At 39.5% G+C, this 17,804-nt stretch overlaps 1 protein-coding gene across 1 annotated transcript in view; it reads right to left on the bottom strand.

Moving 5' to 3' along the window:
* The window catches only part of Mgat3 (beta-1,4-mannosyl-glycoprotein 4-beta-N-acetylglucosaminyltransferase), a 30,193-nt gene extending 19,652 nt beyond the window's left edge, over positions 1–10,541 (bottom strand). Inside the window, exon 1 of the mRNA XM_089091079.1 lies at positions 10,440–10,541. Within this exon, the coding sequence (XP_088947205.1) occupies positions 10,440–10,541 (102 nt within the window). The remainder of the gene's footprint in view (positions 1–10,439) is intronic.
* Between the last annotated feature and the right edge of the window lie 7,263 nt (positions 10,542–17,804).

The raw sequence follows: 17,804 nt of genomic DNA, 5'->3' as shown, positions 1-17,804 counted from the left end.
GTGTGTTCATATAATAGTGCTATTATAGCATTGAATTCTGACCAAGAGAAGTATTTAAACTATGAAATAAGTACAAGTGGTAGCACTATCGGAAACGTATGAGTGCATTGTCATGACAGTATGGAATAAAATTTCTTTGGAGTACCAAAAAAATTCCATTGTACAAATGGTGGATATGCAAGATTGAGATCTCCGGAGATGATTGCACTCAAAGAGAACACTAACATAAAAATAATACTTGATGAAGAGGGGTATATTCTTGCTAGTGCTTCCGGTAACATGCTACCTGTCGCATCTTTTAGGTATTAGCATTCAAATGAAAGCAAAGACGGAAAGAAAGGCATACTCTTCTACTAATATCATAAACCATATCTTGTCTACGTGCTGGAACTGTTACCTTTGTAAAAATGATGTTGTAACAAACAGTGAAATTGCCGGAAAAATAAAAAGGTTATTGTTAGAAAATATCACTGAGGAATATAAAGATGAATCGATGAAAAACAAAGTGCCAGCAAACGTTACTATCGTTGGTCAAAAAGTCAATGCATAAAATTATACCAAAGACGAAACGCATATTGAATCTGTCGGTGACACACCAGTAAATATTGTGTATGACTAAAAATGGAATAATGATTATTCTACCGATTAGGAGCTAAGAGAAGACCATAGCTACAATATCAAGAGAGAACACGGAGAACTATTTTATAGAACAAATTCAAAATGTCATTGATATTAGTATGCTGATCATTGATATCAGTATGATGTCATTGATATTATAAAGTTGATCATGGATATTAATAATGTATCTACCATAAATTAATATCATATATGCCATTATTTCCTTAAAAATATGTTATCTATTACTTTGTTATATTTCTATTACTTCTAGGGTACGCTAAACGCTAGAGAGAGAGACAGAAACACAACCATATACATAGATTCAGACAAACAAACCGACAAAGATAGTCATGGGGAGAAGGAAACACACGCCCAAACAAATAGGCAAAAAGACTAAGAGAGACCAAAACACATTCAAATACATAGATTAAAACATACAAACCGACAATGACAGGCACTGGGGCAAGCAAACACACGCCCAGACACAAAGTTCAAGAGACAGAGACTAAAACAAATACAACTATATAGATTCAGACATGCAAACCGACAAAAACAAGCACTGGGACAAGCAGACATCCGCCCAGACACATAAGAAAAGAGAGTTAGAGTATAGATTCAGACGTAAAAACCGACAAAGACAAACATTGGGAGAAGCAAACACCCACCCAAATACACAGGCAAAGAGAGGGAGAGAGACAAAAAACTCATAGAAATACATAGACTAAGACATACAAATCGACAAAGACAGGCATTGGGACAAGCAAACACCCACCCAAGCACACACAAGCAAAGGAAGTGAGAGAGACAAAACGCATACAAATATCTAGATTCAGATATACAAACCCTCAAAGACAAGCACTGAGATAAGCAAACATCCACCCAGACACACACACACCCCCCCCCCAGACACAAACACAAGCAAAGGAAGTGAGAGAGACAAAAACACATACAAATATATAGATTTAGACATACAAACCGACAAAGACAGGCACTGAGATAAGCAAACACCCACCCAGTTATAGGCAAAGAGAGTGAGAGAGAAATAAAAACAAATACAACTCTATAGATTCAGACATACAAACCAAGAAAGAGAGGCAGTGAGACAAGCAAACACCCGCCCAGACACACAAGCAATGGAAGTAAAATAGACAAAAAACACATACAAATACATAGATTAAGACATAGAAACCAACAAAGAAAGCCACTGAGAGAAGCAAAAACCCACCCAGATTCACAAGCAATGAGAGTGAGAAAGAGAGTGAGAGAGAGAGACAAAAACAAACACAACTCTATAGATTCAGACATAAAAACCGAGAAAGACAGGCAGTAAGATAAGCAAACACCCGCCCAGACACACACGCAATGGAAGTGAGAGAGATAAAAACACATACAAATACATAGATTAAGACATACAAACCAACGAGGACAAACACTGAGAAAAAAAAACACCCACACAGATTCACAAGCAATGAGAGTGAGATTATGGATTCAGATGTAAAACCTACAATGACAGACACTGAGAAAGAAGCAAACACCCATCCAGATACACAGGCACAGGGAGTGAGAGAGTCAAAAATGCATAAAAATACATAGATTCAGACATACAAACCAATATAGACAGACACTGAGAGAAGCAAACACCCATCCAGATTCACAAGCAATGAGAGTGAGAGTAGGGATTCAGACGTAAAAACCGACAATGAAAGACACTGAGAGAGAGAGGCAAACACCCACCCAGACACACTAGCAAAGAGAGTGAGAGACAAAAAATGCATACAAACACATAGATTCAGACATACAAACCGACAATGACAGGTACTGGGACAAGTAAACATCCGCCCAGACACACAAGCAATGGAAGTGAGAGAGACAAAAACACAACCATATACATAGATTCAGACAAACAAACCGTCAAAGACAGGAAGTAGGACAAGCAAACACGAACCCAGACACACAGGCAAAGAGAGTGAGAGCATAGATTCAGACGTACAAACCGACAAAGACACGCACTGGGAGAAGCAAACACCCACCCAGATACACGGGCAAAGAAAGTGAGAGATACGAAAACGTATACAAATACATAGATTAAAGACATACAAACCGGCAAAGACAGGCACTGAGATAGTCAAACACCCGCCCAGACACACAAGCAATGGAAGTGAGAGAGATAAAAAACACATACATATTCATAGATTAAGACATACAAACCAACAAAGACAGGCACTGGGACAAGCAAACACCCGCACAGACACACAAGCAAAAAGAGTGAGAGAGGCAAAAACAAGTACAAATATATATATATATATATATATATATATATATATATATATATATATATATATATATATATATATATATATATATATATATATATATATATATATATATATATATATACACATATATGTATTCAAACATGCAAACCGAATAAGACAGGCAGTGAGATAAGCAAACACCCTCCCAGACACACAACCAATGGAAGTGTGAGAGACAAAAACAAATAGAAAACTATAGATTTGGACATAGAAACCGTCAAAGACAAACATGAAAACAAGCAAAAACCCACCCAGACACATAAGCAAAGAGAGAGAGAGAGAGAGAGACAAAAACACATACAAACATGTGGATTCAGATGTAAAAACCAACAAAGACAGGCACTGGGACAAGCAAACACCTGCCCAGACACATAGGCAAAGAAAGTGAGAGTATAGATTCAGGTGTACAAACCGACAAAGACAAACATTGGGAGAAGCAAACACCCACCCAGATACACGGGCAAAGAGAGTGAGAGAGACAAAAACACATGCAAATACATAGATTAAGAGATACAAACCGACAATGACAGGCACCGGGAAAAGCGAACATCCGCCCAGATATAAAGGCAAAGAGAGTGATAGTATGGATTCAGACATAAAAACCGACAAAGACAGACACTGAGAGAAGCAAACACCCACCCATATTCACAAGCAAAGAGAGTGAGAGTATGGATTCAGACATTAAAACCGACAAAGACAGACACTGACAGAAGCAAACATCCGCCCAGACACATAGGCAAAGAGGGTGAGAGAGTCAAAAATGCATAAAAATACATAGATTCAGACATACCAACCGACAATGATAGGTACTGGGAGAAGCAAACACCCACCCAGACACACAAAAGCAATGGAAGTGAGAGAGGCAAAAGCACAACCATATACATAGATTTAGACAAACAAACCGACAAAGACAGGCAGTAGGACAAGCATACACGCACCCAGACACAGGGGCAAAGAGAGTGAGAGTATAGATTCAGACTTACAAATCGACAAAGACACGAACTGGGAGAAGCAAACACCCACCCAGATACACGGGCAAAGAAAGTGAGAGATACAAAAACGTATACAAATACATAGATTAAGACATACGAGCCGACAAAGACAGGTACTGAGAGAAGCAAACATCCTCCCAGACACATAGGTAAAGAGAGTGAGAGAGATAAAAACACATAAAAATACATAGATTAAGACATACAAACTGCAAAGACGGGCACTGGGACAAGCAAACACCCGCCCAGACACGCAAGCAATGGAAGTGAGAGAGACAAAAAACACATACAAATACATAGATTAAGACATAAAAACCGACAAAGACAGGCACTGAGAGAAGCAAACATCCGCCCAGACACATAGGCAAAGAGAGTGAGAGGGATAAAAACAAATACAAATACATAGATTAAGACATACAAACCGACAAAGACAGGCACTGGGACAAGCAAACACCCGCCCAGACATACAAGCAAAAAGAGTGAGAGAGAAAAAAACAATTATAAATATAAAGATTGAAACATGCAAACCGACAAAGATAGGCAGTGAGATAAGCAAACAACCGCCCAGACACACAACCAATGGAAGTGAGAGACAAAAAATACATACAAATATACAGATTCGGACATAGAAACCGACAAAGACAAACATGAGAACAGGCAAACACCCGCCCAGACACACAAGCAAAGAGAGAGAGAGAGAGAGAGAGAGAGAGAGAGAGAGAGAGAGAGAGAGAGAGAAAAAACACATACAAACATATGGATTCAGATATAAAAATTAAATAAAAAAACAAGTTTTTTTGACTGAAAGTAAGGAACGACTTTAAAACGTAAAACGAACAGAAATTAATCCTTATATGAAAGGGACTGTCCCCTCCTCAACGCCTCGCTCTTTGCGCTAAGGTTTTTTATTGTTTAAAAACAAGAGTTGTGAGAAAGTCAAACTTTAGCGTAAAGAGCGAGGCGTTGAGGAAGGGACAGCCCCTTTCATATAAGGAATAATTTCTGTTCGTTTTAAGTTTTAAAGTCGTTCCTCACTTTCAGTTAAAAAAAACTTGTTTTTATTTAATTTTTGAACGTTTTTCAATTAATGCAGGTTTTGATTTTGGCTCAACGTACATGAATAATTAACAAAATTTGCATATTAATTTTACTTTTATTTGGTTAAATGGGTTCCTCGAAACTTGTTTAATTTTATTTACGAACGTTTTTATTAGTACTAAATATACGTAACTTACGAATTAACTTACGTAACGAACTTCTATATTCATATATTTTTAATAGGCATATTAGGGGGCTCGCCCCCTAGTCAATACCTCGCTCTTTAAGCTAAAGTTCAAATTTTGTTCCCATTCTTTAAAAATGACCCCTTAATCACAAAGGCCGTTATTTAGAATAAATAGCTCTTATGAAAGTACTACGAAATCTTTGGCTTAAAGAGCGAGGTATTGACTAATGGCCTTTACTTTTCTTTGAAAAACTTATTTTATCGGAAATTTTTTTTAAATTAATTTTTGTTCGTTTTTGATTGCAAAAAATTTCAAGTTTTTAAAAATTCCTTATTTCAAATAAAAATTTTTTTTTTTAATCAAATATTCATCAAAGTATCAAAACTGATATCAAAGTAACAATATCAAAGTGAAAAAATGCGTTTGTGTCGACCTCGGAGTTTTTATTATCTGATTTTTGAACTATTTTTAACAAAATTGCTATCTCAAAATTGCTATCAGATGGGTTTGGGGAAAAAGGGCGTGGGGGGACTAGATTAAGCTTCGGTCTCTTTTGACTCTTTAAAACTGAACTAAAACTCTCTATTTTCAATCAAATGAGCCCTCTCTGAAGTTTATACGAGTATCCCTTCTATAAAAACCATATAAATCCCCGGAGTATAATTTACAACGCCTGTCCCTCGGCCCTGGGAGGTTGTGTCGACCCTGGAGTTTCAGTATCTGATTGTTGAACTATTTTTAACAAAATTGTCACCTGAAATTTTTATCAGATGGGTTTATCCATCCGATACGCCCAAAGGCATGGAGGGCGGGAGGGGATAGTTGCCCTCCGATCTTTTTCACTCTGAGAAAGTGAACTACAACTTTTAATTTCCATTCAAATGAACCCTCTCTGAAGTTTATACGAGTATACCTTCCATAAGAACCATATATGCCCCCAGAGCAATACTTACAACGCCTGCCCTTGCCTTGGGGGGGTTATGTCGACACAGGAGTTTTTTTTATCTGACTTTTGAACTATTTTTAACGAAATGACCATACGTAAAGGAGTTTTGTTATATGATCTTTGAACTATTTTTAACAAAATGGCTACCTCAAATCTTTTATCAGATGTATTTGGGGGGAAAGGGCTTGGGGGGCCAGGTGCCCTCTGATCACTTTTGACCCTTAAAAAGGGCTGGATTTCAATATCCAATAAAATGAGCCCTCTCTGAAGTTTATACGAGCATCCCTTTCATACAAACAATATTTGCCCCATGGCAAAACTTATAACGCCTGCCCCCGGGCCCTGGGGGGTTGTGACGACACCTGAGTATTTGTTATCTGACTTTTGAGAAATTTTTAACTTAATGCCTATCTCAAAATTGTTATTGGATGCAATTGGGGAAAAGGGGTGTGGGGGGCTAGTTGTCCCCCTATATCTCTTGACTTGAAAAAACTTAACTATAACTTTCAATTTCCAATCAAATGAGCCATCTCTGAATTTTTTACGAGCATCCCTTCAATAAAAACCATATATTCCCAAAGGGCATAACTTACAACACCTGCCCTCGGGCCCTGGGGGGCTGTGCTGACCCCTGAGTTTTTGTTAAATGGTATTTGACCTATTTTTTTTTTAAAAAAAAGCTATCTCAAAGTTCTTATCGGATGGGTTTGAGGAAAAAAGGGCGTGAACAGGGGGGGGGGGGCAAGGGGCGCGCCAATGTCTTTTGACTCTTAAAAATTGAACAAGAACTTAAAATTTCCAATCAAATGATACCTCTTTGAAGTTAATATGAGCATCCCTTCTATAAGACCCATATATGCCCCCAAGGCATAACTTACAACGCCTGCCCCCGGGCCCTGGTGGGTTGTGTCAACACCGGAATTTTTGTTATATAATCTTTGAACTATTTTTAACAAAATAGTTATCGTAAAACTTTTATTGGATGCATTTGGGAAAATAGGGTTTAGGAGGGTGGGGAAGCTGGTTACCCTCCAATCTCTTTTGACGCTTAAAAAGTGAACTAAAACTTTCAATTTCCAATCAAATGAGCCCCCTCTGAAGTTTATACGACGATGTTATCTATACAAAACCTTATATGCCCCCAAGGCATAACTTAAAACACTTGCCCTGAGGGATGTGGGGGAGCTGCCATCCTCAAAGACCTAATTTCCAGAACTTAAAACTACGTTTAATAAAATGGCTATCTCAAAATTTTGATTGGATGTGTTTGAGGAAAAGGTGGAAGTGAGAGGGGGGTTAGTTCCCCTCAAATCACTTTCGACTATAAAAAAGGGACTAGCCCTTTGAATTCCAATCGAATGAGCCTTTTTTGAAGTTTCTACGACACCGCATTCTATAAAAACCTTATATGCCCTAAGGGTATAACTTGAAACCCTTGCCTTGAGGGTTGTGGGGAAGTGTCCTCCAAAAAAAATATTTTCAATCTGAAAATCAACTACGCTGAACAAAATGGCTATCTCAAAATTTTGATTGGATGTGTTTGGGGAAAATGTGGGCGTGAGAGGGGGCTAGTTGCCCTCAAATCACTTTCGAATATTAAAAAGAGACTAGCCCTTTGAATTTCCAATCAAATGAGCCTTTTTTGAAATTTTTACGACACCATCTTCTATAAAATCCTTATATGCCCCCAGGGTATAACTTAAAACCCTTACCTTAACGGTTGCTGGGGAGAGTCCTCCTCAAAAACATATTTTCTATCCGAAAATCAACTATGCTGAACAAAATGGCTATCTCAAAATGTTGATTGGAAGTGTTTGGGGGAATGATGGGCGTGAGAGGGGGGCTAGTTGCCCTCCAATCACTTTCGACTATTAAAAAGGGCAATATCCCTCAGAATTTCCAATCAAATAAGCCTTTTTTGAAGTTTCTACGACAACACCTTCTATAACAACCTTATATGCCCCTAGCCCAGAGGGTTGTGGGGGATTGTCCTCCTCAAAAACATATTTTCTAACTGGAAATCAACTACGCTGAACAAAACGGCTATCTCAAAATCTTGATTGGAAGTGTTTGGGGGAATGATGGGCGTGAGTGGGGGGCTAGTTGCCCTCCAATCACTTTCGACTATTAAAAAGGGCAATATCCCTCTGAATTTCCAATCAAATAAGCCTTTTTTGAAGTTTCTACGACACCGCCTTCTATAAAATCCTTATATGCCCCCAGGGTATAACTTAAAACCCTTGCCTTAAGGGTTAGTGGGGAGAGTCCTCCTCAAAAAATATTTTATATTCGAAAATCAACTACGCTGAACAAAATGGCTATCTTAAAATTTTGATTGGACGTGTTTGGGGGAATGATGGGCGTGGGGGGGGGACTAAGTTCCCTCCCATTACTTTGGAATATTAATAAGGACCCTATCCCTTTGAATTTTCAATCCAATGGGCATTTTTTTAAGTTTATACGACAACAACTTCAATAAAAACCTTATATACTCACATGGAATAACTTAAAACCCTTGCCCTAAGGGTTGTGGGGGATTGTCCTCCTCAAAAACATATTTTCTATCTGGAAATTTAACTACGCTGAACAAAATGGCTATCTCAAATTTTTGTATGGACGTGTTCGGGGTAATGATGGGCGGGGGGGGGGGGCTAGTTCCCCTCCAATCACTTTCGACTAATAAAAAGGGCATTAGCCCTTTGAATTTCCAATCGAATGAGCCTTTTTTGAAGTTTCTACGACAACACCTTCTATAAAAACCTTATATGTCCCCAGGGCATAACCTAAAACTCTTGCCCTGAGGGTTGTGGGGGAGTGTCCTCAAAAATGTATTTTCTATCTGGAAATCAACTACGCTGAACAAAATGGCTATCTCAAAATTTTGATTGGATGTGTTTGGGGGAATGTTGGGCGTGGGGGGGGCTAGTTGCCCTCCAATTACTTTCGACTATTAAAAAGGGCACTAGACCTTTGAATTTCCAATCGAATGAGCCTTTTTTGAAGTTTCTACGACAACATCTTCTATAAAAACTTTTTTTGCCCCCAGGGCAAAACTTAAAACCCTTGCCCTGAGGGCTCTGGGGGATTGCCATCCTCAAAATCTTATTTTCTATCGGGAAATCAACTACGCTGGAAAAATAGCTATCTCAAAATTTTTATTGGATGTATTTGAGGGAATGATGGGCGTGGGGTGTGCTAGTTGCCCTCCAATTACTTTCGACTATTAAAAAGGGCACTGTACGTTTGAATTTCCAATCGAACGAGCCTTTTTTGAAGTCTCTACGACAACACCTTCTATAAAACCTTATATGCCCCCAGGGTATACCTTAAAACCCTTGACCTGAGGGCTGTGGGGAAGTGTCCTCCTAAAAACATATTTTCTATCTGGAAATCAACTATGCTGAACAAAATGGCTATCTCAAAATTTTGATTGGATGTGTTTGGCGGAATGATGGGCGTGGGGGGGGGGCTAGTTGCCCTCCCGTTACTATCGACTACTAAAAAGTGCACTAGCCCTTCGAATTTCCAATCGAATGAGCCTGTTTTGAATTTTCTACGACAAAGCCTTCTATAAAAAACCTTATATGCCCCCAGGGCATAACTTAAAACTCCTGTCCTGAGGGTTGTGGGGTAGTGTCCTCCTCAAAAATATATTTTCTATCTGGAATTTATCAACGCTGAACAAAATGGCTATCTTAAAATTTCAATTGGATGTTTTTGGGGGAATGATGGGCGGGGGGGGGGGGCTAGTTGCGCTCCAATCATTTTCGACTATTAAAAAGGGCACTGGAACTCTCCATTTCCAATTGAATGAGCCCCCCTTTGAAGTTTCTACGAAAACCCCTTCCGTATGAAGTGCCTCTGGGAAAAAAATAATCTGGGAAAAATAACAAAACAATGGAGCCATAAGACCTTTACTATAGGCAATGCTACAGTGTTGCCTCTGACTTGGGGATTAGCTATTTCAGCAATATTTCGTCTAAATCTTCTGGCACTCGCTTAATCGACACAGCAAAAGCAGGCTCCTTGAGGGAAATTTTGAGTGGTGGTTCGGTCCGCTTAACATTTTTGACTATCTGGCCCGCGGTTTTCTTGGACCGAACCACAAGTTTCCACTCGTCGTTAGAGCGGTGTAATTCGGCTATATTGTTAAGATTTGGGCACACCTTGTCAATAAATGTTTTTCGTTCATTTGCGCCTTTTAAGTCTTTTGGGTGTTCTTAACTACTGAGCATAGTGGTCAAGGGGGTGTGGAATGAGGAGGCTGAGACTTGTCAGGTAGGTTGGTCGGGAAGCGGCTAGCATTTAATATAAATTCATCTAATTTTCTCAAAAGTTCATTTACTTTCGAAACTACTGTGGCATGAACAGGCTCGCCGATGGCAGGTACTTCACAAGGACTGAAAATAAGGAACTTAGGGATCAGAATATTTTGCTTTATCGCCATGACTAACGACTAGCATGTATCAGTAGTATTGTCATCAAAAATTTCTCACGGGAATCGAACTCGAGCCAACTGGTGAGAGCCAGCTATCCCAAGAACTAGACCATGTAGGAGATATCTTTCAAATGAATTAGGGAGATATTCCAAGTGGAATTGTTTGCAGGAATATTTTATGGGGTGGGGGAATTTTCGATAGAGGGAAACCAAAATTTCCTGGCATTATTTAAAATCTGATTAAAAATTGAATTTAAAAAAAAATTTCAACTGAAAGGAAGCAACAATTAACCTTAAAATGAACAGATATCATTCTAAATATGGGCGGATGTTCCCTCAGTACCCTGTTACCCACTCCTTGGGCAGTCCCCCCATATATGTAATAGTTTTTTGTTAGTTTCAAGTTTTAATGTTGCTCCTTACTTTTAGTTGATTTGTTTTACGAAATCACAATAGATAAGGCGGTTATTAAAATATGAGTTGCATTCCTTTTTTTTATCTTTTTCTTAATATATTGCGGTTAATTTAACTTTAACTCTTTTTTCTGCTGATGAAGGCTACTGAACGTGGAGTCAAAATATTAGGATTTTTATTATTTAAAGTCTGTTGTTGTTTTTTTCATTTTCTCTCTCTTAAATTCTGCAAAATAGAACACTGCTCGATTTTCTTAATTTATCATATTGCAAGCAGGTATGCATAAAGTTCAAAAGCAGCCAGTAGCAGAATTCGACTAAATTCCTAAAGTTGCCAGCAAATTTGGGGACAATGGAAGCACTGGAATTTTCAGACAAAATCTGCCAAAAAATTTCACTAGGTCATGAAAAGTGCCAAGTAGCATGACTACCATGCCACCCCGCTATTTACACGCCAGGTTGCAGGTATTGCTGCAAACCATAATTTATCTTAATATGAAACAATTCCTGTTTACAGGTGTAATCTTTTCAGATTGTCTTGCAAGGAAAGGAGAGACAATAAGGAGACAATAAGGAGACAACAGCCCTCAGGGCGAGGGTTGTAAGTTATGCTCTAGGGGCATATAAGGTTTTTATTAAGAAAGCTTTGTCGTAGAAAGTTCAAAAAGGGCTCATTCGATTGGAAATTCAAAGGGCTAATGCCCTTTTTAATAGTCGAAAGTGATTGGAGGGCAACTAACCCCCCTCTCACGCCCACTTTTTCCCCAGACACACCCAATCAAAATTTTGAGATAGATATTTTATTCAACGTAGTTGAAAGTTCTGGAAATTAGGGCTTTGAGGATGACAACCCCCACAGCCCTCGGGGCAAGGGTTGTAAGTTATGCACCGGGGACACATAAGGTTTTTATAGAAAGCGTTGGTGGAGAAACTTCAAAAAGGGCTCATTAGATTGGAAATTTAAATGGCTAGTGTCCTTTTTAACAGTCGAAAGAAATTTAAAGGCAGCTAACACTCTTTCCCCGCCAACCATTTCCCCAAGCACATCCAATAAAAATTTTGAGATAGCCATTTTGTTGAACGTAGTTGAAAGTTCTGGAAACTATATTTTTGAGCAGGACACTCCCCCCACAGTCTACAGGGCAAAATTTATAAGTTATGCCCTGGGGGCATATATGGTTCTTTGGAAGGAATGCTTGTCTAACTTCAGAGAGGGCTCATTTGATTGGAAATTGAAAGGTCTAGTTCATTTTTCGACTGAACTAGGTCACTAACCCCCCTCTCATACCCACCATTTCCCCAAACACAACCAATCAAAATTTTGAGATAACCGTTTTGTTCAACAAAGTTGAAAATTCTTGAAATTAGGCCTTTGAGGATGACCCCCCTCCCCCCACGGTCTTCAGGACAAGGGTTATAAGTTATGCCCTGGGGGCATATATGGTTCTTATGGAAGGAATGCTCGTATAAACTTCAGAGAGGGTTAATTTGATTGGAAATTGAATGTTCTAGTTCACTTTTCAAGCGTCAAAAGTTATTGGAGGGTAAAAAGCCCCCCCCCCCCACGCCCATTATTCCAAAATGCATCTGATAAAACTTTTGAGATATCTATTTTGTTAAAATATTTAAAAGATCATATAACAAAAACTACGGTGTAGACACAACTCCCCAGGGTGCAGGGGAAGGCGTTGTAGGGGAGGATGGGGATGGTTGATCAGAGGGGCAGGTTGAACACTCGGATATTTGTTTGCCATCTGTTGAAAAAAAAAATCGGAAACTCCTACTGAATGTGAGGAATTATAGTGCAGTAATGCCATGAAAAAATGGCAGCAGTAGCCTCCATATGAAAAGATTGGACAAAACTTTTCTCTTTTTTGGTTAGTATTTTTCAGAATTGTTGCTAGACTTAATGTTGTTTAGAGAGTGAATGAGAAGGCCAGTCTCAGAAATGATTCCAGGATAGAGCAGCCTATCAATTGGTTTCCTTTTAAGCTTGGAAGCAAGTTCTCAACATTATTAGTTTTTCATGGAGCCATGTTTTTGTTTGTGCATCCTGTGTGGGGCAGGTTGGACATTTTTCTGGGGGGGGGGGGCAGGTTGGTCACTTTGAAGGTGCACTGTTTAACCTGCCCCATTGGGTGAAAAAAAGAAGAAAATTCACATTTCTTCCATAAGTACGGATCTTTATCATTATTTGCGGTTATCATTATGTCATTTTTCTAGGTGAGATCCAACAGACATGGGGACTTACAATAGAAAAACACAAAATGGGACCATTCCCCAAGAAGTCATGAGACAAGCTGTGCAAAAAGTACAGGAAGGTGGAAAATTTGCCACCATTGCACGCGAGATAGGTATTCCCCACTCGCCTCTAAAACACAATGCCCAAAAATTATCTGAAGAAGGTCGTACAAGTGCAACTAATGTTAGTAATGTTACACTAGATCAGTTTGTGACACGGTATAAAACACGCATAGTTTTCACGGCCGAACAAGAGAAAAGTCTTGAGCAATATCTTGTCAGAGCATTCCATCTTTACCACGGACTGTCACCAAAAGAAGTCAGAACCTTGGCATTTGAGTTTGCAAAGAAACTTGGTAAGGATATTTGTCATTGGGAAGAAGCTAGAACAGCTGGTAAGGACTGGCTCTGGGCCTTCTACAGCATAGCCCAATGGTTTCTCTCAGATCTCCAGAAGCGACAAGTTTTGCAAGGGCAACTACTTTTAACAAACTTTTAGTCAATGCTTTTTTTTACACATATGAGGAACTGTTGCATAAACATAGTTTTACTGCTTGTGATGTTTGGAATCCAGACAAGACTAGCCCCACTACAGTTCAGAATTCAAGAAAAATAGTTGCTGAGAAGGGAAATAAACAAGTTGGCAGGATTACATCTGGAGAAAGAGGCATACTAGTTGCCATGTGTACAGCTGTGTCAGCTCAAGGTACCCCTTATCCCACCATTCATGATTTTCACAAGGGTAAAGTATCTCCCACATGTGATGAAGGGATCTCTGCCAGGGAGTGTGGGTGTTTCTCATCCCTCAGGATGGATGACTGGAGAGAACATCATTGGAGCCCTTCATTTGCCATAGCAAGCCAAGTGTTGACAGACCAGTGCTGCTTCTAATGGACAATCCTGCCAGTCATATTACCATTGAGTCACTTGAGCTTATGAGAAAGTCACACATTACTGCATTAACCTTCCCACCCCACACAAGCCATAAAATGCAGCCACTAGACAGAAGTTGTTATGGCCCGTTCAAGTCATACTACAATGTTGCTTGTGATGCATGGATGACAAGGAATTCAGGATAACCCATTTCTATTTATGATGTTCCAGAATTAGTTGGAACTGCCTTTCTTCATGCTTTGACTCCAACAAATATCACCTCTGGATTCAGGGTTGCTGGAATCTGGCCCTGCGATTGCCATGTGTTTGGGGATGAGGAATTCCTAGCCGCTGATGTTACCAACAGACCTGAGGCATCCAATATCTCATGAAGAACTGTGTCCGATGCTTTTGATGCAGAAGATAGTTTAAGCCACTCAGAGGCAGAACTAGGGTGTCTGACAACTTCTCAAGCTCCTGTGGCATTAGTGCCTGCTGCTACTAGTCCAGAAATAGTTAGCTATCCAAAAGCTCCACCAAAAAAAAGCTGATGCAATCAAACAAGAGGGGCAAATTTCAAGTTCTCACAGATACACCAGTTAAAAATGACTTGATTGAAGAACTGTCAGCTAGGAAGAAACAAAAATTGGGAACCCTGTTTTTAGTGGGATGAGAAACACCAGTAAATTGAGAAAAAGACTACAGAAGTAAGGGCACTTTTCACCAAAGTGGATGCAAGCTCTGATAGTGAAAGAGAAATGGTCTTGAATGATGACTTGGATCTTGATGCTGATATGGATGACATTCCAACTTAAAAGGATGAAATCAGTGTGAGTGATTTTGTTCTTGTGGCATTTAAAGGCAAGAACAAGAAAAAATACTTTGCAGGTGAAGTGAAGGAAGAAACAAGCAAGGGATATGTTGTGACCTTCCTTTGTAGGAAACCCTTTTTTTGTCTTGGGGAGTACTCTATTGAATAAGTTATATCTTTTTCAGTTTTTGTTGTACTTGAAGCTGAATAGTTGATAATTGAAGTTGAAAAAATCGTATTTGAAGCAAAATATACACCTTGTAAATGAAACAAGACTACTACTGTTATTGTGTCAGGTCTCAGAAGTAAAACAAAGATGACCCATTTTGTGACCAACCTGCCCCATGCCCATGACCAACCTACCCACCCCCAGGGCCCATTGGTCACTTTTGACCTCACCTGTTAAAAATGTTGCTGAAAAAAAAAAAGGTTGCATAAATCTAAAAAAAATCAAAGAGGCTAGAACAAAGAATGCTGCATCTTTCTATGTCAAAATTATTCTTCTGGCCTTCATACTTTGGCTAGACTTTCTATTAGAACAAAAATGTGACCAAACATCCTCACCCTCCCCTATGTTATGCCCTGGGGGCGTATATGGTTCTTATGGAAGGAATGCTTGTATAAACTTCAAAGAGGGCTCATTTGATTGGAAATTGAAAGTTCTAGTTCACTTTTTAAGAGTCAAAAGAGATTGGAGGGCACCTAGCCCTCCCCCTCCATGCCCTTTTTTCCTCGAACCCATCCAATAACAACTTTGAGATAGCCAAATTTTTAAAATAGCTCAAAGACCATATAACAAAAACCTTGGGGTCGACAGAGCCCTCCATGGCCCTAGTGCAGGCATTGTAAGTTATGCCCTGAGAAAATATATGGTTCTTATGGATAGGACGCGTGTAAAAATTCAGAGAGGGCTCATTTGATTTGAAATTGGAAGTTCTAGTTCAATTTTTAGAGTCAAAAGAGATTGGACGGCAACTAGCAACCCCCACGCTCCTTTTTTCCCAAATGCATCAGTAAAAAATTTTGAGACAGCCATTAAGTTAAAAATTGTTCAAAAGTCAGATAACAAAAACTCGGGTGTCGACACAATCCCACAGGGCCCGGGGGCAGGCGTTGTAAGTTATGCCCTGGGGTATATATGGTTCTTATAAAAGGTATGCTTGTATAAACTACATAGAGAGCTCATTTGACTGGAAATTGAAAGTTCGAGTTCACTTTTTAATAGTCAAGAGATTGAAGGACAACTAGCCCCTTTTTGTTAAAAATAGATCAAAGGTTAAATAATAAAAACTGTGGTGTCAATACAACCCCCCAGGGCCTGAGGAAAGGCGTTCTAAGTTATGCCCCAAAGGCATGTATGGTTCTTATTAAAGGAATGTTTGTATAAACTTCATAGAGGGCTCATTTGATTGGAAATTGAAAGTTCCAGTTCACTTTTTACAGGTCAAGAGATTTAAGGGCAACTAGCCCCCCCCACCCCCACTCCCTTTTTCCCTAAACCCATCCACTACAAATTTTGAGATGACCAGTTTTTTTTGAATTATTCAAAAATTAGATAAAAAAAACTCCAGTTTCAACACAACCCCCCACGGCCTGGGGGGTTGGTGCTGTAAGTTTTGTCCTGAGGGCATATATGGTTCTTATGAAAGGGATGCTTGTTTAAACTTCAGAGGGCTCATTTGATTGGAAAGTGAAAGTTCTAGTTCACTTTTTAATAGTCAAAAGATATCCAAGGGCAACTAGCCCCCCCCCCCCCAAACAAATCTTTTTTCCCCAAGCCCATCTGAATTTTTTTTTAAATATCCATTTCATTAAAAATAGTTCAAAGGTCAGATAAGAAAACTCCTGTGTTGACACAACCCCCCAGGGCCCAGAGGCAGGCGTTGTATGTAATGCTCTGGGAGCATATATAGTTCTTTTGGAAGGGATGCTCGTATAAACTTCGGAAAGGGCTCATTTGATTGGAAATTGAAAGTTCCTGTTCACTTTTTAAGAGTCAAAAGAGATTGGAGGGCAACTAGCCCCCCCCCCCCCTCCACGACCTAAATGCATCAGATAAATATTTTGAGATAGACATTTTGTTAAAAATAGTTCGAAGTTCTGATAACAAAGACTCTGGTGTCAACACAGCCCCCCAGGGCCTGGGGGTAGGCATTGTAAGTTATGCCCTGGGGGCATATATGGTTGTTAAGGAAGGGATGCTTGTATAACCTTCATAGAGGGGTCATTTGATTGGAAATTGATAGTTGTAATTCAAATTTTAAGAGTCAAAAGTGATCAGAGGGCAGCTAGCCCCCCCCCCCAACTCCATTTATTTTTTTCCCAGAGACACTTCATATAGAAGGAGTTGTTTTATAAACTTCAAAGAGGTCTCATTCGATTGTAAATCGAGAGCTCTAGTGTCCTTTTTAAGGATCAGAAGTGATTGGAGAGCAACTAGCCCCCCCCCCACAAGCCCTATTTCCCCGAATACATCTCATAAATTATTTGAGGTAGCCATTTTGTTAAAAATAGTTCAAAGATCATATAATGAAAACTCCAGGGTTGACCCAACCCCCAGGGCTTGGAGGCAAGCATTGTAAGTAATGCTCTTGGGGCACATACAGTTCTTATGGAAGGGATGCTTGTATAGACTTTGGAGAGGACTCATATGATTGGAAATTGAAAGTTCTTGTTCATTTTTTTAGAGTCAATAGAGAACTTACCCCCCCCCCCTCTCCACACCCTATATTGCTCAAACCCATCCAATAAGAACTTTGAGAGAGCAATTTTTTCAAAATGGTTCAAAGATCATATAATAAAAACTCTGGGGTCAACACAATCCTTCAGGGCCCAGGGTAGGCATTGTAAGTTATGCCTGGGGGGCATATATAGCTGTTGTGGAAGGGATGCTTGTGTAAACTTCAGAGAGGGCTCATTTAATTGGAAAGTGCG

Source organism: Artemia sp. Qi Xiang Cuo, chromosome 6, assembly GCF_049724085.1.
Source record: "Artemia sp. Qi Xiang Cuo chromosome 6, ASM4972408v1, whole genome shotgun sequence".
Taxonomy (NCBI): Eukaryota; Metazoa; Arthropoda; class Branchiopoda; order Anostraca; family Artemiidae; genus Artemia; species Artemia sp. Qi Xiang Cuo.
The sequence above is the reverse complement of the archived record's forward strand: the minus strand, read 5'-3'. Positions and strand labels throughout refer to the sequence as shown.